We start from the raw sequence: 26,196 nt of genomic DNA, 5'->3' as shown, positions 1-26,196 counted from the left end.
AAAGTCAACAGCAACCCAGACACGCTGGGTAGAATCAGAGGGTACTACAGGCACAGAATCTACGTGTGTGTGTCTGTCTGTCTGTCTGTCTGTCTGTCTGTCTGTCTGTCTGTCATGGATGGGAGGTGGGGTGTAGTAGGGGGTTTGGGAATTGCTAAGAGTTAAGTTTTAAACATGTTATTCCACTGAGATTGGAGGAACTTTGAATTGAGAGAAAACACACACACCCAAACACACATACTGTACACACACAGCCATGGCTCCAAAGAACACAGATATTTCTCAACCACACTCAATGACTTTCCCACATTCTCCCATTTGTGGCTTCAGAATAGCACCCCTCCCCTCCCCACAACACACACACACACACACACACACACACACACACACACACACACACACACACACACACACACACACACACACACACACACACACACACACACACACACACACACACACACACACTCCCTCTACATTTGCAGTGGTGGGTTGGCTGATTTCCAGACATAAACACATAGTTATCTGCTGATCATGGACGGAGCAAAGAAACAAAGGAGAAAGAAAAGGAGGTATTAATGGGAATTAGAGAGAAAGGACGAGAAAGGGAGAGAGCATAGCTAACTGGGAGGGGAGAGAGCATAGCTAACTGGGAGGGGAGAGAGCATAGCTAACTGGGAGGGGGAGAGAGCATAGCTAACTGGGAGGGGAGAGAGCATAGCTAACTGGGAGGGGGAGAGAGCATAGCTAACTGGGAGGGGGAGAGAGCATAGCTAACTGGGAGGGGGAGAGAGCATAGCTAACTGGGAGGGGGAGAGAGCATAGCTAACTGGGAGGGGGAGAGAGCATAGCTAACTGGGAGGGGAGAGAGCATAGCTAACTGGGAGGGGAGAGAGCATAGCTAACTGGGAGGGGAGAGAGCATAGCTAACTGGGAGGGGGAGAGAGCATAGCTAACTGGGAGGGGGAGAGAGCATGGGAGGGGAGAGAGCATAAACTGGGAGGGGAGAGAGAACTGGGAGGGGAGAGAGCATAGCTAACTGGGAGGGAGGGGAGAGAGCATAGCTAACTGGCAGGGGGAGAGAGCATAGCTAACTGGGAGGGGGAGAGAGCATAGCTAACTGGGAGGGGGGGAGAGAGCATAGCTAACTGGGAGGGGGAGAGAGCATAGCTAACTGGGAGGGGGAGAGAGCATAGCTAACTGGGAGGGGGAGAGAGCATAGCTAACTGGGAGGGGGAGAGAGCATAGCTAACTGGCAGGGGGAGAGAGCATAGCTAACTGGGAGGGGGAGAGAGCATAGCTAACTGGCGGGGGGAGAGAGCATAGCTAACTGGGAGGGGGAGAGAGCATAGCTAACTGGGGGGGAGAGAGCATAGCTAACTGGGAGGGGGAGAGAGCATAGCTAACTGGGAGGGGAGAGAGCATAGCTAACTGGGAGGGGGAGAGAGCATAGCTAACTGGGAGGGGGAGAGAGCATAGCTAACTGGGAGGGGGAGAGAGCATAGCTAACTGGGAGGGGGAGAGAGCATAGCTAACTGGGAGGGGGAGAGAGCATAGCTAACTGGGAGGGGAGAGAGCATAGCTAACTGGGAGGGGGAGAGAGCATAGGGGAGAGAGCATAGCTAACTGGGAGGGGGAGAGAGCATAGCTAACTGGGAGGGGAGAGAGCATAGCTAACTGGGAGGGGAGAGAGCATAGCTAACTGGGAGGGGGAGAGAGCATAGCTAACTGGGAGGGGGAGAGAGAGCATAGCTAACTGGGAGGGGGAGAGAGCATAGGGGGAGAGAGCATAACTGGGAGGGGGAGAGAGCATAGCTAACTGGGAGGGGGAGAGAGCATAGCTAACTGGGAGGGGGAGAGAGCATAGCTAACTGGGAGGGGGAGAGAGCATAGCTAACTGGGGGGAGGGGCTAGAGAGCATAGCTAACTGGGAGGGGGAGAGAGCATAGCTAACTGGGAGGGGGAGAGAGCATAGCTAACTGGGAGGGGAGAGAGCATAGCTAACTGGGAGGGGAGAGAGCATAGCTAACTGGGAGGGGAGAGAGCATAGCTAACTGGGAGGGGAGAGAGATAGCAACTAGCTAACTGGGAGGGGGAGAGAGCATAGCTAACTGGGAGGGGAGAGAGCATAGCTAACTGGGAGGGGGAGAGAGCATAGCTAACTGGGAGGGGGAGAGCTAACTGGGAGGGGGAGAGAGCATAGCTAACTGGGAGGGGGAGAGAGCATAGCTAACTGGGGGGAGGGGAGAGGGGGAGCATAGCTAACTGGGAGGGGAGAGAGCATAGCTAACTGGGAGGGGGAGAGAGCATAGCTAACTGGGAGGGGAGAGAGAGCATAGCTAACTGGCAGGGGGGGAGAGAGCATAGCTAACTGGGAGGGGGAGAGAGCATAGCTAACTGGGAGGGGAGAGAGCATAGCTAACTGGGAGGGGAGAGAGCATAGCTAACTGGGAGGGGGAGAGAGCATAGCTAACTGGGAGGGGAGAGAGCAACTGGGAGCTAACTGGGAGGGGGAGAGAGCATAGCTAACTGGGAGGGGAGAGAGCATAGCTAACTGGGAGGGGAGAGAGCATAGCTAACTGGGAGGGGGAGAGAGCATAGCTAACTGGGAGGGGAGAGAGCATAGCTAACTGGGAGGGGGAGAGAGCATAGCTAACTGGGAGGGGAGAGAGCATAGCTAACTGGGAGGGGAGAGAGGGGGAGAGAGCATAGCTAACTGGGAACTGGGAGGGGAGAGAGCATAGCTAACTGGGAGGGGAGAGAGCATAGCTAACTGGGGGGGGGAGAGAGCATAGCTAACTGGGAGGGGGAGAGAGCATAGCTAACTGGGAGGGGGAGAGCATAGCTAACTAGCATAGCTAACTGGGAGGGGAGAGAGCATAGCTAACTGGGAGGGGAGAGAGCATAGCTAACTGGGAGGGGGAGAGAGCATAGCTAACTGGGAGGGGGAGAGAGCATAGCTAACTGGGAGGGGGAGAGAGCATAGCTAACTGGGAGGGGAGAGAGCATAGCTAACTGGGAGGGGAGAGAGCATAGCTAACTGGGAGGGGAGAGAGCATAGCTAACTGGGAGGGGAGAGAGCATAGCTAACTGGGAGGGGGAGAGAGCATAGCTAACTGGGAGGGGGAGAGAGCATAGCTAACTGGGAGGGGGAGAGAGCATAGCTAACTGGGAGGGGAGAGAGCATAGCTAACTGGGAGGGGGAGAGAGCATAACTGGGAGCTAACTGGCAGGGGGAGAGATAGCTAACTGGGAGGGGGAGAGATAGCTAACTGGGAGGGGGAGAGAGCATAGCTAACTGGGAGGGGGAGAGAGCATAGCTAACTGGGAGGGGGAGAGAGAGCATAGCTAACTGGGAGGGGAGAGAGCTAACTGGGATAGCTAACTGGGAGGGGGAGAGAGCATAGCTAACTGGGAGGGGAGAGAGCATAGCTAACTGGCAGGGGAGAGAGCATAGCTAACTGGGAGGGGAGAGAGCATAGCTAACTGGCAGGGGGAGAGAGCATAGCTAACTGGGAGGGGAGAGAGAGCATAGCTAACTGGGAGGGGGAGAGAGCATAGCTAACTGGGAGGGGAGAGAGCATAGCTAACTGGGAGGGGGAGAGAGCATAGCTAACTGGGGGGGGAGAGGGGGAGAGAGCATAGCTAACTGGGAGGGGGAGAGAGCAACTAGGGGGAGAGAGCTAACTGGGAGGGGGAGAGAGCATAGCTAACTGGGAGGGGGAGAGAGCATAGCTAACTGGGAGGGGAGAGAGCATAGCTAACTGGGAGGGGGGAGAGCAGCTAACTAGCTAACTGGGAGGGGGAGAGAGCATAGCTAACTGGGAGGGGGAGAGAGCATAGCTAACTGGGAGGGGAGAGAGGGAGAGAGCATAGCTAACTGGGAGGGGAGAGAGCATAGCTAACTGGGAGGGGGAGAGAGCATAGCTAACTGGGAGGGGGAGAGAGAGCATAGCTAACTGGGAGGGGGAGAGAGCATAGCTAACTGGGAGGGGAGAGAGCATAGCTAACTGGGAGGGGGAGAGAGCATAGCTAACTGGGAGGGGGAGAGAGCATAGCTAACTGGGAGGGGGAGAGAGCATAGCTAACTGGGAGGGGAGAGAGCATAGCTAACTGGGAGGGGGAGAGAGCATAGCTAACTGGGAGGGGAGAGAGCATAGCTAACTGGGGGGGAGAGAGCATAGCTAACTGGGCGGGGGAGAGAGCATAGCTAACTGGGAGGGGAGAGAGCATAGGGGAGAGAGCTAACTGGGAGGGGGAGAGAGCATAGCTAACTGGGAGGGGGAGAGAGATAGCTAACTAGGGGGAGAGAGCTAACTGGGAGGGGAGAGAGCATAGCTAACTGGGAGGGGGAGAGAGCATAGCTAACTGGGAGGGGGAGAGAGCATAGCTAACTGGGAGGGGAGAGAGCATAGCTAACTGGGAGGGGGAGAGAGCATAGCTAACTGGGAGGGGAGAGAGCAACTGGGAGCTAACTGGGAGGGGGAGAGAGCATAGCTAACTGGGAGGGGAGAGAGCATAGCTAACTGGGAGGGGAGAGAGCATAGCTAACTGGGAGGGGGAGAGAGCATAGCTAACTGGGAGGGGGAGAGAGCATAGCTAACTGGGAGGGGAGAGAGCATAGCTAACAGGGAGGGGGAGAGAGCATAGTGAACTGGGAGGGGGAGAGAGAGCATAGCTAACTGGGAGGGGAACTGAGGGGAGAGAGCATAGCTAACTGGGAGGGGAGAGATAGCAACTGGGAGGGGAGAGAGCTAACTGGGAGGGGGAGAGAGCATAGCTAACTGGGAGGGGGAGAGAGCATAGCTAACTGGGAGGAGAGAACTGGGGGGGGAGAGAGCATAGCTAACTGGGAGGGGGAGAGAGCATAGCTAACTGGGAGGGGGAGAGAGCATAGCTAACTGGGAGGGGGAGAGAGCATAGCTAACTGGGAGGGGGAGAGAGCATAGCTAACTGGGAGGGGGAGAGAGCATAGCTAACTGGGAGGGGGAGAGAGCATAGCTAACTGGGAGGGGAGAGAGCATAGCTAACTGGGAGGGGAGAGAGCATAGCTAACTGGGAGGGGGAGAGGGGAGAGAGCATAGCTAACTGGGAGGGGAGAGAGCATAGCTAACTGGGAGGGGGAGAGAGCATAGCTAACTGGGAGGGGAGAGAGCATAGCTAACTGGGAGGGGGAGAGATAGCAACTAGCTAACTGGGAGGGGGAGAGAGCATAGCTAACTGGGAGGGGGAGAGAGCATAGCTAACTGGGAGGGGAGAGAGCATAGCTAACTGGGAGGGAGAGAGCAACTAGCTAACTGGGAGGGGAGGGGAGAGAGCATAGCTAACTGGGAGGGGAGAGAGCATAGCTAACTGGGAGGGGAGAGCATAGCTAACTGGGAGGGGGAGAGAGCATAGCTAACTGGGAGGGGGAGAGAGCATAGCTAACTGGGAGGGGGAGAGAGCATAGCTAACTGGGAGGGGGAGAGAGCATAGCTAACTGGGAGGGGGAGAGAGCATAGCTAACTGGCAGGGGAGAGAGCATAGCTAACTGGGAGGGGAGAGAGCATAGCTAACTGGGAGGGGGAGAGAGCATAGCTAACTGGGAGGGGGAGAGAGCATAGCTAACTGGGAGGGGGAGAGAGCATAGCTAACTGGGAGGGGGAGAGAGCATAGCTAACTGGGAGGGGGAGAGAGCATAGCTAACTGGGAGGGGAGAGAGCATAGCTAACTGGGAGGGGGAGAGAGCATAGCTAACTGGGAGGGGGAGAGAGCATAGTTAACTGGGAGGGGGAGAGAGCATAGCTAACTGGGGGGGAGAGAGCATAGCTAACTGGGAGGGGAGAGAGCATAGCTAACTGGGAGGGGGAGAGAGCATAGCTAACTGGGAGGGGGAGAGAGCATAGCTAACTGGGAGGGGAGAGAGCATAGCTAACTGGGAGGGGAGAGAGCATAGCTAACTGGGAGGGGGAGAGAGCATAGCTAACTGGGAGGGGAGCATAGCTAGAGAGCATAGCTAACTGGGAGGGGAGAGAGCTAACTAGGGGAGAGAGCATAGCTAACTGGGAGGGGGAGAGAGCATAGCTAACTGGGAGGGGGAGAGAGCATAGCTAACTGGGAGGGGAGAGAGCATAGCTAACTGGGGGGGGAGGGGGGAGAGAGCATAGCTAACTGGGGGGGGAGAGAGCATAGCTAACTGGGAGGGGAGAGAGCATAGCTAACTGGGGGGGGAGAGAGCATAGCTAACTGGGAGGGGAGAGAGATAGCATAGCTAACTGGGAGGGGGAGAGAGCATAGCTAACTGGGAGGGGAGAGAGCATAGCTAACTGGGGAGGGGAGAGAGATAGCTAACTGGGAGGGGGAGAGCATAGCTAACTGGGAGGGGGAGAGAGCATAGCTAACTGGGAGGGGGAGAGAGCATAGCTAACTGGGAGGGGGAGGGGCTAACTGGGAGGGGAGAGCATAGCTAACTGGGAGGGGAGAGAGCATAGCTAACTGGGCGGGGGAGAGAGCATAGCTAACTGGGAGGGGGAGAGAGCATAGCTAACTGGGAGGGGGAGAGAGCATAGCTAACTGGGAGGGGGAGAGAGCATAGCTAACTGGGAGGGGGAGAGAGCATAGCTAACTGGGAGGGGGAGAGAGCATAGCTAACTGGGCGGGGGAGAGAGCATAGCTAACTGGGAGGGGGAGAGAGCATAGCTAACTGGGCGGGGGAGAGAGCATAGCTAACTGGGAGGGGGAGAGAGCATAGCTAACTGGGAGGGGGAGAGAGCATAGCTAACTGGGAGGGGGAGAGAGCATAGCTAACTGGGCGGGGGAGAGAGCATAGCTAACTGGGCGGGGGAGAGAGGATCGCTAACTGGGAGGTTGAGAGAGGATCGCTAACTGGGAGGGGGAGAGAGTCTGGTGGCAGAGTGAGCGGAATGGGACAGGGACTGTCTGAAGACAAAACCAGATCCTCAAAACTAACCTCAGACTACACCTCCCTCCCTGTCACACACACTCCATCTACCCTCCACATTTTCCCTCTTGAGAGGGGGGGGGGGCTGAATGCTGAGAGGTGGTGGAGTGGGTTTAGGAAGTTAGGGAGACTGGCGTGGGTGGGTTTGCTAGGTTAGGCATGGGAGGAGGGTTAAGGAGTGGGAGAAGGGGTAAGGAAGGAGATGTTTGGAAGGCTGTTTGGGTTGGGAGGAGGGGTAAGGAGTGGGAGGAGGGGTAAGGAAGGAGATGTTTGGAAGGCTGTTTGGGTTGGGAGAGAGGAGTAAGGAGGGGGCAGGTTAGGGAGACTGGCCAGGGTGGGTTGGGGTAAGGAGGATTTGGAAGGCTGGGTTGGGTTGGGAGAGATGGGTGAAGAGGGGGAGGTGTCGTAATGAGGCGTATTGGGGGTGAGGAAGAGGGAGGAGGGTGGTTTAGGGGTCTGGCGCCGCACTAGCTGACAAGGCAGGAAGAGCTGCTCATAAAACAAATCCCCTAACTACGACTGGTTACTCCCCCTCTCCTCTCCTTCTCTTTTCTCTCTCCCTGCTCCTCCTATACTCCCACTCTCCTTCTATTCGTCCCCCTCTTCCTCCTCCCCTCCCCCCTCTTAAAATGTGCTGTTTGGGAAAAAAGGAAAAGCCAATGATGAGGACGATAGAGAAGAAGGGATAGGGAGGGAGGAGAGCAAATGAAAGAGCAACTGGGATTTCTCTCTAAGTTGTACATAAGCACGTGAACGATTTCTACAGTGGTCAACTGGAGTGCAGTATAGTGTGTATCTGTATGTACTGTATATTATGTATGTCTATGTGTCTGTGTGTGTACATGTAGTATCTCACCCTTGTCTTGGTTGGGCAGTGCTCTTGGGGCAACAGTAGCCTGAGGTTCAGCTGGGCCTACGGTGAGCTGAAACTGTCTTCTCTCATGAAGACCACAGTAGTGATGATGTAGGTGACAGGTGTACAGACCCTGATCTCCTGGCTGTGGGGCAGACAGCCAGATGCATACAGTCAGAGATCCCTGTTTTACCACTGTACCACTGTAGTTGCTATGATGTTACACAGTTGTTACATGTTGTGCACAGACAGACAGACAGACGGACGGACGGACGGACGGACGGACAGACGGACAGACAGACACGGGATGGTGTTATAGAGGACCTGCAGGGCAGAGATAGCCAGAGAGAAGTCTCCCTGTGTGAAGGACTCAGCGCTAATGTTCATCTTCCTCTGTAGGAACAGGGGTCCGTAGCTGCGCTGCTCCCCAGAGGCATAAAGGTCTATCAGACGGTCTGCACGGTCGTGACGAACACCCGGAGGCTGCCGATCCCAATGCACCACCTAAGACCAGATAGAGAAGGATTGGACAATACATTATAGTAAAAGAGACCATACATCTTTCTTTCCAACTACCCTTGAAGTAATCACTGGACTGACTTTACATGATTACTGAAATCAATGCTGGGAAAGCATGCGCTACCTAAGATGGGATAGAGGGTTAAGATAGATATTAGGTGATAAAAGTGCACAGGAAATATACATGACAAGACTGAGACTGAGAAGTATTTGAGATCATGTCATTAAGGAAGCCAGCTGTTCCAATCCTTCCGTTCAGTTCCATTCACTTGGAGTTTCATTTGTCTTCCTGCCCATTTACATTCCTCCTAAATGACATCACTGTCCAATTCTTCCTCATCTCGTTCTAGTGCTGTAAAAAGCATTCATAACACACACACACACACACACACACACACACACACACACACACACACACACACACACACACACACACACACACACACACACACACACACACACACACACACACACACACACACACACACACACACACACACACACACACACACACAACCTGCTGTTCCTCCTCACTGCCATCTTCTGTCCACACAGAGCGGCGATTCACACACGGCAACACCACCGTGCTGCCTACCAACACCACAAACACAGCTTTCTGACCGTCCCAGAACCGCTGCTCCTTCCGACCTGAAACCCACACAGATCACAATACAACCACACGTTGAGAGAGGTCAGGACCATAATATTACCATATCATAACTATTTTCCCCTACTTGGGATAAGGCAGAACTTACGTGACTTGGTGACGTTGACCTGTATTCTGATCGTTTCATACAGGTGACAGTAGTGATGGTGCAGGTTACAGGAGTACAGGCCTCGGTCACTTATCGCAATGTCTAGAGAGAGAGAGAGAGAGAGAGAGAGATAGAAAGAGATGGCCTCAAATCACATTAAGAGAAACAGACAAAAAGACAGACAGCTATCACCTCTGATGACGAGAGAGAAGTTTCCGTCGTTGAATGCTGATTGGCTGAGGCTGACCCTCCCCTGGTTGTGTCCGTTATAGATGCGCTGGTCTCCAGCAGAGAACATGTCTGCAACCCTCTCCATGGCATAGTCTGGCCCTGGGCGGTACAGGTCCCAGTGGACCACCCTCTGTCTGTCCTTCAGACTGTCCCTGGTCCACACCATGCGCCCGCTCACACACTGCAGTACCACCCTAGAGCCAGTGGGGGCGCTCACGTTGTAGCCCGCAACAACCACACTGCTGCTGTCGGACTGAGCCAACACTAGAAGAAAGAAGAAAGGAGAGAGAGAGAGAGAGAGAGAGAGAGAGAGAGAGAGAGAGAGAGAGAGAGAGAGAGAGAGAGAGAGAGAGAGAGAGAGAGAGAGAGAGAGAGAGAGAGAGAGAGAGAGAGAGAGAGAGAGAGAGAGAGAGAGAGAGAGAGAGAGAGAGAGAGAGAGAGAGAGAGAGAGAGAGAGAGAGAGAGATAGAGAGAGAGAGAGAGAGAGAGAGAGAGAGAGAGAGAGAAAAGCATGCACTTACAGTATTTGCATGACATAAACACACTCACAAACACGCTCACAACTAATACACACACACTCAAGTCCGGTAAAACATTGAGACTCACCAGCAGTGAAGAGGAAGGCCGCAGGGACTGTAACAGAGACATGAGAATCATCGTACTGTAATTACAAACACAGACGCTAGTCACACACACACACGCCTACGTAACTGTGTTGTCCAGGAGCTCAGAGTGGGTGTTTAGTAAGAGGAATCAGCCCCACCAGACTAGAGCATGCAACTTACACCACAACTTTACCACACTGGAAAAACAGACCCTATAAAACACACTGTCATTTACTCTTTGTTACTCCAGACCACAGAAACACCCAATGACAGAAACAGACACATTGTATATTAGATACATAGTCAAACACATAATGTACTCAAACATATACCTGCATAGAGGCATGCACAGACACAGACTCATGTCTGTATAGAGGCATACACACATACACACACACACGGGACTCTGGTTGAACACACACGTGTATGTAAAAACACAGTTAGAAACCCACAGAAGCTACAGTGACATTACAGCAGTAGCATGCCAGCTAAAGAGACCCCATCAAATCCCAAGGTGTCACAGCCAGTCCGAAGCCAAAGGTCACTCAACATGAAGCTGTTTCCCTGCCACTGGATAACTTCAACCAATTCCACACACTGGGGGAAAACCATCGATCAAGTGTTCAGTTGAGGAATACATTCTGGTGGAACATGGACGATGAGCAAGAGGCCGCATTACGCTGATTCAAGGTCAGTTTTGCAATTCCATCCCTAATGGGTTTATGGTTGGGATTTGGGGAGGATTAAAGTGATGCCAGATATGTGCCTATAAGGACAAAGCTATGAGAGAGGATGCTGCTCCAACTGACTTATAACATCCCTTTCTGATTTCTGTCCAAGCCATCTGACCTGAGATGACTTTACGTCTGATTGGCTCATCCTGTCCAGAGTTCCACAAACACACACCTTGGCCCACCAATCACACTCAGAGAGAAGAAGTATAGGTAAAAACTATGCACAGCTGTACCATTAAGAAAGAAAGAAAGCGAGAAAGTGAGAGAGAGATTAGGATCTGGCTAAAAATACTTGAATTAGTAATAGAAACCATTGCCCTTTATGGTTGTGAGGTCTGGGGTCCACTCACCAACCAAGACTTCACAAAATGGGACAAACACCAAATTGAGACTCTGCATGCAGAATTCTGCAAAAAATATCCTCCCTGTACAACGTAGAACACCAAATAATGCATGTAGAGCAGATTTCGGCCGATACCTGCTAATTATCAAAATCCAGAAAAGAGACGTTAAATTCTACAACCACCTAAAAGGAAGCGATTCCCAAACTTTCCATAACAAAGCCATCACCTACAGAGAGATGAACCTGGAGAAGAGTCCCCTAAGCAAGCTGGTCCTGGGGCTCTGTTCACAAATACAAACACACCCCACAGAGCCCCAGGACAGTCACACAATTAGAGAACAAAAAGCCACTCATGAGAAAACATAAAGTTAATTACTTGACACGTTGGAAAGGATTAACAAAAAAACAGCGCAAACTAGAATGCTATTTAGCCCTTAACAGAGAGTACACAGTGGCAGAATACCTGACCACTGTGACTGATCCAAACTTAAGGAAAGCTTTGACTATGCACAGACTCAGTGAGCATAGCCTTGCTATTGAGAAAGCCTGCCGTAGGCAGGCCTGGCTTTCAAGCAAAGACAGGTTATGTGCACACTGCCCACAAAATGAGGTGGAAACTGAGCTGCACTTCCTAACCTCCTGCCAAATGTATGACCATATTAGAGACACATATTTCTCTCAGATTACACAGATCCACAAAGAATTCGAAAACAAACCCGATTTTGATAAACTCCCATATATACTGGGTGAAATACCACAGTGTGCCATCACACCAGCAAGACTTGTGACCTGTTGCCACAAGAAAAGGTCAACCAGTGAAGAACAAACACCATTGTAAATACAACCCATATTTAAGCTTAAATAGATAAATGGGCAGAGAGAGAGGGAGAAATAAATAAATGGGCAGAGAGAGAGGGAGAAGTAAATAAATGTGCAGAGAGGGAGAAATAGATAAATGTGCAGAGAGAGGGAGAAATAGATAAATGTGCAGAGAGAGGGAGAAATAGATAAATGGGCAGAGAGAGGGAGAAATAGATAAATGTGCAGAGAGAGGGAGAAATAGATAAATGGGCAGAGAGGGAGAAATATATAAACGGGCAGAGAGAGGGATAAATATATAAATGGGCAGAGAGAGGGAGAAATAGATAAATGTGCAGAGAGAGGGAGAAATAGATAAATGTGCAGAGAGGGAGAAATATATAAATGGGCAGAGAGGGAGAAATATATAAATGTGCAGAGAGGGAGAAATATATAAATGTGCAGAGAGGGAGAAATAGATAAATGTGCAGAGAGGGAGAAATATATAAATGTGCAGAGAGGGAGAAATATATAAATGTGCAGAGAGAGGGAGAAATAGATAAATGTGCAGAGAGGGAGAAATATATAAATGTGCAGAGAGGGAGAAATATATAAATGTGCAGAGAGAGGGAGAAATAGATAAATGTGCAGAGAGGGAGAAATATATAAATGGGCAGAGAGAGAGGGAGAAATATATAAATGTGCAGAGAGAGAGAGAAATAGATAAATGTGCAGAGAGAGTGAGAAATAGATAAATGTGCAGAGAGAGAGAGAAATAGATAAATGTGCAGAGAGAGAGAGAAATAGATAAATGTGCAGAGAGAGAGAGAAATAGATAAATGTGCAGAGAGAGAGAGAAATAGATAAATGTGCAGAGAGAGGGAGAAATATATAAATGGGCAGAGAGAGAGGAGAAATAGATAAATGGGCAGAGAGAGAGGGAGAAATATATAAATGGGCAGAGAGAGAGGGAGAAATAGATAAATGTGCAGAGAGGGAGAAATATATAAATGGGCAGAGAGAGAAATATATAAATGGAGAAGAAATAGATAAATGGGCAGAGAGAGGGAGAAATAGATAAATGGGCAGAAATATAGAGAGGGAGAAATATAAATGTGCAGAGAGAGGAGAAATAGATAAATGCAGAGAGAGAAATATATAAATGGGCAGGGAGAAATAGATAAATGGGCAGAGAGAGAGGGAGGGAGAAATAGATACATGGGCAGAGAGAGGGAGAAATAGATAAATGGGCAGAGAGAGAGGGAGAAATAAATAAATGGGCAGAGAGAGAGGGAGAAATAGATAAATGGGCAGAGAGAGGGGGTAAAGGGATAAATGGGCAGAGAGAGAGGAGAAATAGATAAATGGGCATAGAGAGAGGGAGAAATAAATACATGGGCAGAGAGAGAGGAGAAAAGGACAAATGGGCAGAGAGAGGGAGAAATAGATGCATGTGCAGAGAGAAATATATAAATGGGCAGAGAGAGAGGGAGAAATAAATGAATGGGCAGAGAGAGAGGGAGAAATATATAAATGTGCAGAGAGAGGGAGAAATAGATAAATGTGCAGAGAGGGAGAAATATATAAATGGGCAGAGAGAGAGGGAGAAATAGATAAATGGGCAGAGAGAGGGAGAAATAAATAAATGGGCAGAGAGAGAGGGAGGGAGAAATAGATAAATGGGCAGAGAGAGAGGGAGAAATAGATAAATGGGCAGAGAGAGGGAGAAATAAATAAATGGGCAGAGAGAGAGGGAGGGAGAAATAGATAAATGGGCAGAGAGAGAGGGAGGGAGAAATAGATACATGGGCAGAGAGAGAGGGAGAAATAGATAAATGGGCAGAGAGAGAGGGAGAAATAAATAAATGGGCAGAGAGAGAGGGAGAAATAGATAAATGGGCAGAGAGAGAGGGGTAAAGGGATAAATGGGCAGAGAGAGAGGGAGAAATAGATAAATGGGCATAGAGAGAGGGAGAAATAAATACATGGGCAGAGAGAGAGGGAGAAAAAGACAAATGGGCAGAGAGAGAGGGAGAAATAGATGCATGTGCAGAGAGAGGGAGAAATAGATACATGTGCAGAGAGAGGGAGAAATATATAAATGGGCAGAGAGAGAGGGAGAAATAAATGAATGGGCAGAGAGAGGGAGAAATAAATAAATGGGCAGAGAGAGGAGAAATAGATAAATGTGAGGAGAGAAATATATAAATGGGCAGAGAGAGCAGATAAATGGGCAGAGAGGGGAGAAATAAATAAATGGGCAGAGAGAGGGGAGAAATGGGCAGAGAGAGAGGGAGAAATAGATAAATGGGCAGAGAGGGAGAAATAAATAAATGGGCAGAGAGAGAGGGGAGAAATAGATAAATGGGAGAGGAGAAATAGATAAATGGGCAGAGAGAGGGAGAAATAAATAAATGGAGAGATATAAATGGGCAGAGAGAGAGGGAGAAATAGATAAATGGGCAGAGAGAGGGAGAAATAAATACATGGGCAGAGAGAGGAGAAATAGACAAATGGGCAGAGAGAGAGGGAGAAATAGATGCATGTGCAGAGAGGGAGAAATAGATACATGTGCAGAGAGGGAGAAATATATAAATGGGCAGAGAGAGAGGGAGAAATAAATGAATGGCAGAGAGAGGGGAGAAATATATAAATGTGCAGAGAGAGGAGAAATAGATAAATGTGCAGAGAGAGGAGAAATAAAAATGGGCAGAGGAGGGAGAAATAGATAAATGGGCACAGAGAGGGAGAAATAGATAAATGGGCAGAGAGAGTGAGAAATAGATAAATGGGCAGAGAGAGAGGGAGGGATAAATAGATACATGGGCAGAGAGAGAGGGAGAAATAGATAAATGGGCAGAGAGAGAGGGAGAAATAAATAAATGGGCAGAGAGAGAGGGAGAAATAGATAAATGGGCAGAGAGAGAGGGATAAAGGGATAAATGGGCAGAGAGAGAGGGAGAAATAGATAAATGGGCAGAGAGAGAGGGAGAAATAAATACATGGGCAGAGAGAGAGGGAGACATAGATAAATGGGCAGAGAGAGGGGGAGAAATAGATAAATGGGCAGAGAGAGGAGAAATAGATAAATGGGCAGAGAGAGAGAGGGAGAAATAGATAAATGGGCAGAGAGAGAGGGGGAAATAGATAACTGGGCAGAGAGAGAGGGAGAAATAGATGCATGTGCAGAGAGAGGGAGAAATAGATACATGTGCAGAGAGAGGGAGAAATAGATAAATGGGCAGAGAGAGAGAGAGAAATAGATACATGTGCAGAGAGAGGGAGAAATAGATAAATGGGCAGAGAGAGGGAGAAATAAATGAATGGGCAGAGAGAGAGGGAGAAATAGATACATGTGCAGAGAGAGGGAGAAATAGATAAATGGGCAGAGAGAGTGAGAAATAGATAAATGGGCAGAGAGGGAGAAATAAATAAATGGGCAGCGAGAGAGGGAGAAATAGATACATAGGCAGAGAGAGAGGGAGAAATAGATAAATGGGCAGAGAGGGAGAAATAGATAAATGGGCAGAGAGGTAGAAATAGATACATGGGCAGAGAGGGAGAGGGAAATAGATAAATGGGCAGAGAGGGAGGGAGAAATAGATAAATGGGCAGAGAGGGAGAAATAAATAAATGGGCAGAGAGGGAGAAATAGATAAATGTGCAGAGAGGGAGAGGGAGAAATAGATAAATGTGCAGAGAGGGAGAAATAGATAAATGGGCAGAGAGGGAGAAATAGATAAATGGGCAGAGAGGTAGAAATAGATAAATGGGCAGAGAGGGAGAGGGAAATAGATAAATGGGCAGAGAGGGAGAAATAGATAAATGGGCAGAGAGAGGGAAATAGATAAATGGGCAGAGAGGGAGAAATAGATAAATGGGCAGAGAGGGAGAGGGAAATAGATAAATGGGCAGAGAGGTAGAAATAGATAAATGGGCAGAGAGGGAGAAATAGATAAATGGGCAGAGAGGGAGAAATAGATAAATGGGCAGAGAGGTAGAAATAGATAAATGGGCAGAGAGTGAGAAATAGATAAATGGGCAGAGAGGTAGAAATAGATAAATGGGCAGAGAGGGAGAGGGAAATAGATAAATGGGCAGAGAGGGAGGGAGAAATAGATAAATGGGCAGAGAGGGAGAAATAAATAAATGGGCAGGGAGAAATAGATAAATGGGCAGAGAGGGAGAAATAGATAAATGGGCAGAGAGAGAGGGAGAAATAGATAAATGGGCAGAGAGAGAGAGGGATAAATAAATAAATGGGCAGGGAGAAATAGATAAATGGGCAGAGAGGTAGAAATAGATAAATGGGCAGAGAGGGAGAAATAGATAAATGGGCAGAGAGAGAGGGAGGGAGAAATAGATAAATGGGCAGAGAGAGAGGGAGAAATAGATAAATGGGCAGAGAGAGGGAGAAATAAATAAATGGGCAGAGAGAGAGGGAGGGAGAAATAGATAAATGGGCAGAGAGAGAGGGAGGGAGAAATAGATACATGGGCAGAGAGAGAGGGAGAAATAGATAAATGGGCAGAGAGAGAGGGAGAAATAAATAAATGGGCAGAGAGAGAGGGAGAAATAGATAAATGGGCAGAGAGAGGGGGTAAAGGGATAAATGGGCAGAGAGAGAGAGGGAGAAATAGATAAATGGGCATAGAGAGAGGGAGAAATAAATAAATGGGCAGAGAGAGAGAGAGGGAGAAATAGATAAATGGGCAGAGAGAGAGGGAGAAATAAATAAATGGGCAGAGAGAGAGGGAGAAATAGATAAATGTGCAGAGAGGGAGAAATAGATAAATGGACAGAGAGAGAGGGAGAAATAGATAAATGGGCAGAGAGAGGGATAAATATATAAATGGGCAGAGAGAGGGGGAGAAATAGATAAATGGGCAGAGAGAGAGGGAGAAATAGATAAATGGGCAGAGAGAGAGAGAGAAAAAGATAAATGTGCAGAGAGAGAGAGGGAGAAATAGATAAATGGGCAGAGAGAGAGGGAGAAATAGATGCATGTGCAGAGAGAGGGAGAAATAGATACATGTGCAGAGAGAGGGAGAAATATATAAATGGGCAGAGAGAGAGGGAGAAATAAATGAATGGGCAGAGAGAGAGGGAGAAATATATAAATGTGCAGAGAGAGGGAGAAATAGATAAATGTGCAGAGAGAGGGAGAAATATATAAATGGGCAGAGGGAGGGAGAAATAGATAAATGGGCAGAGAGAGAGGGAGAAATAGATAAATGGGCAGAGAGAGTGAGAAATAGATAAATGGGCAGAGAGAGAGGGAGGGATAAATAGATACATGGGCAGAGAGAGAGGGAGAAATAGATAAATGGGCAGAGAGAGAGGGAGAAATAAATAAATGGGCAGAGAGAGAGGGAGAAATAGATAAATGGGCAGAGAGAGAGGGATAAAGGGATAAATGGGCAGAGAGAGAGGGAGAAATAGATAAATGGGCAGAGAGAGAGGGAGAAATAAATACATGGGCAGAGAGAGAGGGAGACATAGATAAATGGGCAGAGAGAGGGGGAGAAATAGATAAATGGGCAGAGAGAGGAGAAATAGATAAATGGGCAGAGAGAGAGAGGGAGAAATAGATAAATGGGCAGAGAGAGAGGGGGAAATAGATAACTGGGCAGAGAGAGAGGGAGAAATAGATGCATGTGCAGAGAGAGGGAGAAATAGATACATGTGCAGAGAGAGGGAGAAATAGATACATGGGCAGAGAGGGAGAAATAGATAAATGGGCAGAGAGAGAGAGATAAATAGATACATGTGCAGAGAGAGGGAGAAATAGATAAATGGGCAGAGAGGGAGAAATAGATAAATGGGCAGAGAGAGGGAGAAATATATAAATGGGCAGAGAGAGGGAGAAATAGATAAATGGGCAGAGAGAGAGAGAGAAATAGATACATGTGCAGAGAGAGGGAGAAATAGATAAATGGGCAGAGAGGGAGAAATAGATAAATGGGCAGAGAGGGAGAAATAGATACATGTGCAGAGAGAGGGAGAAATATATAAATGTGCAGAGAGGGAGAAATAGATAAATGGGCAGAGAGAGAGAGAGAAATAGATACATGTGCAGAGAGAGGGAGAAATAGATAAATGGGCAGAGAGAGGGAGAAATAAATGAATGGGCAGAGAGAGAGGGAGAAATAGATACATGTGCAGAGAGAGGGAGAAATAGATAAATGGGCAGAGAGAGTGAGAAATAGATAAATGGGCAGAGAGGGAGAAATAAATAAATGGGCAGCGAGAGAGGGAGAAATAGATACATAGGCAGAGAGAGAGGGAGAAATAGATAAATGGGCAGAGAGGGAGAAATAGATAAATGGGCAGAGAGGTAGAAATAGATACATGGGCAGAGAGGGAGAGGGAAATAGATAAATGGGCAGAGAGGGAGGGAGAAATAGATAAATGGGCAGAGAGGGAGAAATAGATAAATGTGCAGAGAGAGAGGGAGAAATAGATAAATGGGCAGAGAGAGATGGAGAAATAGATAAATGGGCAGAGAGAGAGGGAGAAATAGATAAATGGGCAGAGAGAGAGGGAAATAGATAAATGGGCAGAGAGGGAGAAATAGATAAATGGGCAGAGAGGGAGGGAGAAATAGATAAATGGGCAGAGAGGGAGAGGGAGAAATAGATAAATGGGCAGAGAGGGAGGGAGAAATAGATAAATGGCCAGAGAGGGAGAAATAAATAAATGGGCAGAGAGGGAGAAATAGATAAATGTGCAGAGAGGGAGAGGGAGAAATAGATAAATGTGCAGAGAGGGAGAAATAGATAAATGGGCAGAGAGGGAGAAATAGATAAATGGGCAGAGAGGTAGAAATAGATAAATGGGCAGAGAGGGAGAGGGAAATAGATAAATGGGCAGAGAGGGAGAAATAGATAAATGGGCAGAGAGAGGGAAATAGATAAATGGGCAGAGAGGGAGAAATAGATAAATGGGCAGAGAGGGAGAGGGAAATAGATAAATGGGCAGAGAGGTAGAAATAGATAAATGGGCAGAGAGGAGAAATAGATAAATGGGCAGAGAGGAGAAATAGATAAATGGGCAGAGAGGTAGAAATAGATAAATGGGCAGAGAGTGAGAAATAGATAAATGGGCAGAGAGGTAGAAATAGATAAATGGGCAGAGAGGGAGAGGGAAATAGATAAATGGGCAGAGAGGGAGGGAGAAATAGATAAATGGGCAGAGAGGGAGAAATAAATAAATGGGCAGGGAGAAATAGATAAATGGGCAGAGAGGGAGAAATAGATAAATGGGCAGAGAGAGAGGGAGAAATAGATAAATGGGCAGAGAGAGAGAGGGAGAAATAAATAAATGGGCAGGGAGAAATAGATAAATGGGCAGAGAGGTAGAAATAGATAAATGGGCAGAGAGGGAGAAATAGATAAATGGGCAGAGAGGGAGAAATAGATAAATGGGCAGAGAGGTAGAAATAGATAAATGGGCAGAGAGTGAGAAATAGATAAATGGGCAGAGAGGTAGAAATAGATAAATGGGCAGAGAGGGAGAGGGAAATAGATAAATGGGCAGAGAGGGAGGGAGAAATAGATAAATGGGCAGAGAGGGAGAAATAAATAAATGGGCAGGGAGAAATAGATAAATGGGCAGAGAGGGAGAAATAGATAAATGGGCAGAGAGAGAGGGAGAAATAGATAAATGGGCAGAGAGAGAGGGAAATAGATAAATGGGCAGAGAGGGAGAAATAGATAAATGGGCAGAGAGGGAGGGAGAAATAGATAAATGGGCAGAGAGGGAGAAATAAATAAATGGGCAGAGAGGGAGAAATAGATAAATGTGCAGAGAGGGAGAGGGAGAAATAGATAAATGTGCAGAGAGAGAGGGAGAAATAGATAAATGGGCAGAGAGGGAGAAATAAATAAATGGGCAGAGAGGGAAATAAATAAATGGGCAGAGAGGGAGAGGGAGAAATAGATAAATTGGCAGAGAGAGAGGGAGAAATAGATAAATGGGCAGAGAGAGAGGGAGAAATAGATAAATGGGCAGAGAGGGAGAAATAAATAAATGGGCAGAGAGGGAAAATAAATAAATGGGCAGAGGGGAAATAAATAAATGGGCAGAGGGAGAAGAAATAGATAAATTGGCAGAGAGAGGAGAAATAGATAAATTGGCAGAGAGAGAGGGAGAAATAGATAAATGGGCAGAGAGGGAGAAATAGATAAATGGGCAGAGAGAGAGGGAGAAATAGATAAATTGGCAGAGAGAGAGGGAGAAATAGATAAATGGGCAGAGGGAGAGGGAGAAATAAATAAATGGGCAGAGAGGGAAATTAATAAATGGGTAGAGAGGGAGAGGGAAATAAATAAATGGGCAGAGAGGGAGAGGGAAATAAATAAATGGGCATAGAGAGAGAGGGAGAAATAGATAAATGGGCAGAGAGAGAGGGAGAAATAGATAAATGGGCAGAGAGAGAGAGGGAAATAGATAAATGGGCAGAGAGGGAGAAATAGATAAATGGGCAGAGAGGGAGGGAGAAATAGATAAATGGGCAGAGAGGGAGAAATAGATAAATGGGCAGAGAGGGAGGGAGAAATAGATAAATGGGCAGAGAGGGAGAAATAAATAAATGGGCAGAGAGGGAGAAATAGATAAATGTGCAGAGAGGGAGAGGGAGAAATAGATAAATGTGCAGAGAGGGAGAAATAGATAAATGGGCAGAGAGGGAGAAATAGATAAATGGGCAGAGAGGTAGAAATAGATAAATGGGCAGAGAGGGAGAGGGAAATAGATAAATGGGCAGAGAGGGAGAAATAGATAAATGGGCAGAGAGAGGGAAATAGATAAATGGGCAGAGAGGGAGAAATAGATAAATGGGCAGAGAGGGAGAGGGAAATAGATAAATGGGCAGAGAGGTAGAAATAGATAAATGGGCAGAGAGGGAGAAATAGATAAATGGGCAGAGAGGGAGAAATAGATAAATGGGCAGAGAGGTAGAAATAGATAAATGGGCAGAGAGTGAGAAATAGATAAATGGGCAGAGAGGTAGAAATAGATAAATGTGCAGAGAGGGAGAGGGAAATAGATAAATGGGCAGAGAGGAGGGAGAAATAGATAAATGGGCAGAGAGGGAGAAATAAATAAATGGGCAGAGAGGGAAATAAATAAATGGGCAGAGAGGGAGAGGGAGAAATAGATAAATGGGCAGAGAGAGAGGGAGAAATAGATAAATGGGCAGAGAGAGAGAGGGAGAAATAAATAAATGGGCAGGGAGAAATAGATAAATGGGCAGAGAGGTAGAAATAGATAAATGGGCAGAGAGGGAGAAATAGATAAATGGGCAGAGAGGGAGAAATAGATAAATGGGCAGAGAGGGAGAAATAGATAAATGGGCAGAGAGGTAGAAATAGATAAATGGGCAGAGAGTGAGAAATAGATAAATGGGCAGAGAGGTAGAAATAGATAAATGGGCAGAGAGGGAGAGGGAAATAGATAAATGGGCAGAGAGGGAGGGAGAAATAGATAAATGGGCAGAGAGGGAGAAATAAATAAATGGGCAGGGAGAAATAGATAAATGGGCAGAGAGGGAGAAATAGATAAATGGGCAGAGAGAGAGAGGGAAATAGATAAATGGGCAGAGAGGGAGAAATAGATAAATGGGCAGAGAGGGAGGGAGAAATAGATAAATGGGCAGAGAGGGAGAAATAAATAAATGGGCAGAGAGGGAGAAATAGATAAATGTGCAGAGAGGGAGAGGGAGAAATAGATAAATGTGCAGAGAGAGAGGGAGAAATAGATAAATGGGCAGAGAGGGAGAAATAAATAAATGGGCAGAGAGGGAAATAAATAAATGGGCAGAGAGGGAGAGGGAGAAATAGATAAATTGGCAGAGAGAGAGGGAGAAATAGATAAATGGGCAGAGAGAGAGGGAGAAATAGATAAATGGGCAGAGAGGGAGAAATAAATAAATGGGCAGAGAGGGAGAAATAAATAAATGGGCAGAGAGGGAAATAAATAAATGGGCAGAGAGGGAGAGGGAGAAATAGATAAATTGGCAGAGAGAGGGAGAAATAGATAAATTGGCAGAGAGAGAGGGAGAAATAGATAAATGGGCAGAGAGGGAGAAATAGATAAATGGGCAGAGAGAGAGGGAGAAATAGATAAATTGGCAGAGAGAGAGGGAGAAATAGATAAATGGGCAGAGGGAGAGGGAGAAATAAATAAATGGGCAGAGAGGGAAATTAATAAATGGGTAGAGAGGGAGAGGGAAATAAATAAATGGGCAGAGAGGGAGAGGGAAATAAATAAATGGGCATAGAGAGAGAGGGAGAAATAGATAAATGGGCAGAGAGGGAGAAATAAATAAATGGGCAGAGAGGGAGAGGGTAGGAAAGTGTTGGGAAAGCAGGTTGAACCAGAGAGAAAAGAGAGAGTGAGGGGTGATAAAAGGAGGACGTAAGGTGGCAGCTTTTTGCTCTGATGGAAGAGAGGTGAGGTGATGGGGGTGAGTATGAGGATGAGGTGTGTGAGAGAGTGGTGGAGGGTAAGCCTATGTTGCTGTGTTGTCCAGGAGCTCAGAGTGGGTGTTTAGTAAGAGGAATCAGCCCCACCAGACTAGAGCATGCAACTTACACCACAACTTTACCACACTGGAAAAACAGACCCTATAAAACACACTGTTATTTCCTCTTTGTTACTCCAGACCACAGAAACACCCAATGACAGAATCACACACAATGTATATTAGATACATAGTCAAACACACAATGTACTCAAACATATACCTGCATAGAGGCATGCACAGACACAGACTCATGTCTGTATAGAGGCATGCACAGACACAGACACAGACACAGAGAGAGAGAGAGAGAGAGAGAGAGAGAGAGAGAGAGAGAGAGAGAGAGAGAGAGAGAGAGAGAGAGACAGAGAGAGAGAGAGAGAGAGAGAGAGAGAGAGAGAGAGAGAGAGAGAGAAAATCACAGTCTACTTAAACAGAGCAATACTCAATCATGAGGCATCAAAGCCAAAGGAACTGAGTAACATTAAGAAATGCTATAGATGGAAGGAATGCAGTTTGGAAACCTACCAAAAAACAATTAGGCAACAACAAATTCAATCCCTTTTAGACAATTTCCTGGGTAAAACGTTCCACTGTAATAGTGAAGGTGTAAACCTGGCAGTAGAAAATCTTAACAGTATATTTGACCTCTCAGCTTCCCTATCAAATCTAAAAATCTCAAATAGAAAACCGAAGAAAATTAACAATAATGACAAATGGTTTGATGAAGAATGCAAAAATCTAAGAAAGAAATTGAGAAACCTGTCCAACCAAAAACATAGAGACCCGGAAAACCTGAGTCTACGCCTTCACTATGGTGAATCACTAAAACAATACAGAAATACACTACGGAAAAAGAAGGAACAGCATGTCAGAAATCAGCTCAATGCAATTGAAGAATCCATAGACTCTAACCACTTCTGGGAAAATTGGAAAACACTAAACAAACAACAACACGAAGAATTATCGATCCAAAATGGAGATGTATGGGTAAACCACTTCTCCAATCTTTTGGTTCTATAACAAAGAACAAAGAGCAAAAACATATACATAATCAAATACAGATCTTAGAATCAACTATTAAAGACTACCAGAACCCACTGGATTCTCCAATTACATTGAATGAGTTACAGGACAAAATAAAAACCCTTCAACCCAAAAAGGCCTGTGGTGTCGATGGTATCCTCAATGAAATGATCAAATATACAGACAACAAATTCCAATTGGCTATACTAAAACTCTTTAACATCATACTTAGCTCTGGCATCTTCCCCAATATTTGGAACCAAGGACTGATCACCCCAATCCACAAAAGTGGAGACAAATTTGACCCCAATAACTACCGTGGAATATGTGTCAACAGTAACCTTGGGAAAATCCTCTGCATTATTATTAACAGCAGACTCGTACATTTCCTCAATGAAAACAATGTACTGAGCAAATGTCAAATTGGCTTTTTACCAAATTACCGTACAACAGACCATGTATTCACCCTGCACACCCTAATTGACAACCAAACAAACCAAAACAAAGGCAAAGTCTTCTCATGCTTTGTCAAAAAGCCTTCGACTCAATCTGGCATGAGGGTCTGCTATACAAACTGATGGAAAGTGGTGTTGGGGGTAAAACATACGACATTATAAAATCCATGTACACAAACAACAAGTGTGCGGTTAAAATTGGCAAAAAACACACACATTTCTTCACACAGGGTCGTGGGGTTAGACAGGGATGCAGCTTAAGCCCCACCCTCTTCAACATATATATCAACGAATTGGCGCGGGCACTAGAAAAGTCTGCAGCACCCGGCCTCCCCTGCTAGAATCCGAAGTCAAATGTCTGCTGTTTGCTGATGATCTGGTGCTTCTGTCACCAACCAAGGAGGGCCTACAGCAGCACCTAGATCTTATGCACAGATTCTGTCAGACCTGGGCCCTGACAGTAAATCTCAGTAAGACCAAAATAATGGTGTTCCAAAAAAGGTCCAGTCATCAGGACCACAAATACAAATTCCATCTAGACACTGTTGCCCTAGAGCACACAAAAACTATACATACCTTGGCCTAAACATCAGCGCCACAGGTAACTTCCACAAAGCTGTGAGCGATCTGAGAGACAAGGCAAGAAGGGCATTCTATGCCATCAAAAGAAACATACATTTCAACATACCAATTAGGATTTGGCTAAAAATACTTGAATCAGTCATAGAGCCCATTGCCCTTTATGGTTGTGAGGTCTGGGGTCCGCTCACCAACCAAGACTTCACAAAATGGGACAAACACCAAATTGAGACTCTGCACGCAGAATTCTGCAAAAATATCCTCCGTGTACAACGTAAAACACCAAATAATGCATGCAGAGCAGAATTAGGCCGATACCCACTAATTATCAAAATCCAGAAAAGAGACGTTAAATTCTACAACCACCTAAAAGGAAGCGATTCACAAACCTTCCATAACAAAGCCATCACCTACAGAGAGATGAACCTGGAGAAGAGTCCCCTAAGCAAGCTGGTCCTGGGGCTCTGTTCACAAACACAAACACACCCTACAGAGCCCCAGGACAACAGCACAATTAGACCCAACCAAATCATGAGAAAACAAAAAGATAATTACTTAACACATTGGAAAGAATTAACAAAAAAACAGAGCAAACTAGAATGCTATTTGGCCCTATACAGAGAGTACACAGTGGCAGAATACCTGACCACTGTGACTGACCCAAAATTAAGGAAAGCTTTGACTATGTACAGACTCAGTGAGCATAGCCTTGCTATTGAGAAAGGCCGCCGTAGGCAGACATGGCTCTCAAGAGAAGACAGGCTATGTGCTCACTGCCCACAAAATGAGGTGGAAACTGAGCTGCACTTCCTAACCTCCTGCCCAATGTATGACCATATTAGAGAGACATATTTCCCCCAGATTACACAGATCCACAAAGAATTCGAAAACAAATCCAATTTTGAAAAACTCCCATATCTTTTGGGTGAAATTCCACAGTGTGCCATCACAGCAGCAAGATTTGTGACCTGTTGCCACGAGAAAAGGGCAACCAGTGAAGAACAAACACCATTGTAAATACAACCCATATTTATGCTTATTCATTTTATCTTGTGTCCTTGAACTATTTGTACATTGTATATATATATATATAATATGACATTTGTAATGTCTTTACTGTTTTTAAACTTCTGTATGTGTAATGTTTACTGTTAATTTTTGTTGTTTTTCACTTTATATATTCACTTTGTATGTTGTCTACCTCACTTGCTTTGGCAATGTTAACACATGTTTCCCATGCCAATAAAGCCCCTTGAATTGAATTGAATTGAGAGAGAGACAGAGAGACACAGAGAGAGAGAGAGAGAGAGAGAGAGAGAGAGAGAGAGAGAGAGAGAGAGAGAGAGAGAGAGAGAGAGAGAGAGAGAGAGAGAGAGAGAGACTGATGCATGCTCTAGTCTGAACAGCTGTGCCTTCCATTCCAGTGAATCAGTAAGTGAAGACTCTACCGGTCATCAACCAGTATCCAAACACACATCCCATAATAGTCAACTGCTTTACAGTCCTCTGTTAAGAGAATTGATAGGAGCCAAAAAAATAAGCAAAGACAGACAGACAGACAGACAGACAGACAGACAGACAGACAGACAGACAGACAGGCAGGCAGACAGACAGACAGACAGACAGACAGACAGACAGTTCATAGTTCTGTCTGGAAGCAGAGTTCTCGCAGCTGTTTTTTCATTAGATAATAATTTCTGTCCAAACAACAACAGGGTAGGACTACCTCTCATCTGACATTATGTGGGCATGAGAAAATGTGCCATCCATTTCAGCCTTTGAAATGTTGAACTTTCCTTGCTGGTTTGGCAACAGGACCCATACCCCCATACCCAT

At 46.6% G+C, this 26,196-nt stretch overlaps 1 protein-coding gene and 1 long non-coding RNA gene across 4 annotated transcripts in view; one reads left to right on the top strand and one right to left on the bottom strand.

Moving 5' to 3' along the window:
* LOC118377477 (matrix remodeling-associated protein 8-like) overlaps positions 1-26,196 on the bottom strand; it is a 39,837-nt gene that overhangs the window by 13,094 nt on the left and 547 nt on the right. Inside the window, exons 2-7 of one of the 2 annotated variants that reach the window (XM_052473459.1) lie at positions 9,905-9,931; positions 9,260-9,562; positions 9,068-9,169; positions 8,830-8,960; positions 8,118-8,297; positions 7,797-7,938 (exon numbers count right to left, since the gene is read on the bottom strand). In XM_052473459.1, coding sequence (XP_052329419.1) covers positions 7,797-7,938; positions 8,118-8,297; positions 8,830-8,960; positions 9,068-9,169; positions 9,260-9,562; positions 9,905-9,931 — 885 coding nt within the window. The remainder of the gene's footprint in view (positions 1-7,796; positions 7,939-8,117; positions 8,298-8,829; positions 8,961-9,067; positions 9,170-9,259; positions 9,563-9,904; positions 9,932-26,196) is intronic. The other variant, XM_052473460.1, reaches the window with a different exon arrangement.
* Positions 15,333-21,303, top strand: LOC127910305 (uncharacterized). Of its 2 annotated transcripts, XR_008074225.1 has the most exons (4): positions 15,333-15,697; positions 18,708-18,763; positions 20,272-20,787; positions 21,195-21,303. It is a non-coding gene; the product is annotated as an uncharacterized LOC127910305 (long non-coding RNA). The 2 variants fall into 2 exon arrangements; XR_008074224.1 differs by lacking the exon at positions 15,333-15,697 and having other exon boundaries at positions 18,332-18,763; positions 20,276-20,787.

Source organism: Oncorhynchus keta, chromosome 21 (assembly GCF_023373465.1).
Source record: "Oncorhynchus keta strain PuntledgeMale-10-30-2019 chromosome 21, Oket_V2, whole genome shotgun sequence".
NCBI lineage: Eukaryota > Metazoa > Chordata > Actinopteri > Salmoniformes > Salmonidae > Oncorhynchus > Oncorhynchus keta.
Note: the sequence above shows the minus strand (reverse complement) of the source record. Positions and strands in the feature narration are given on the sequence as shown.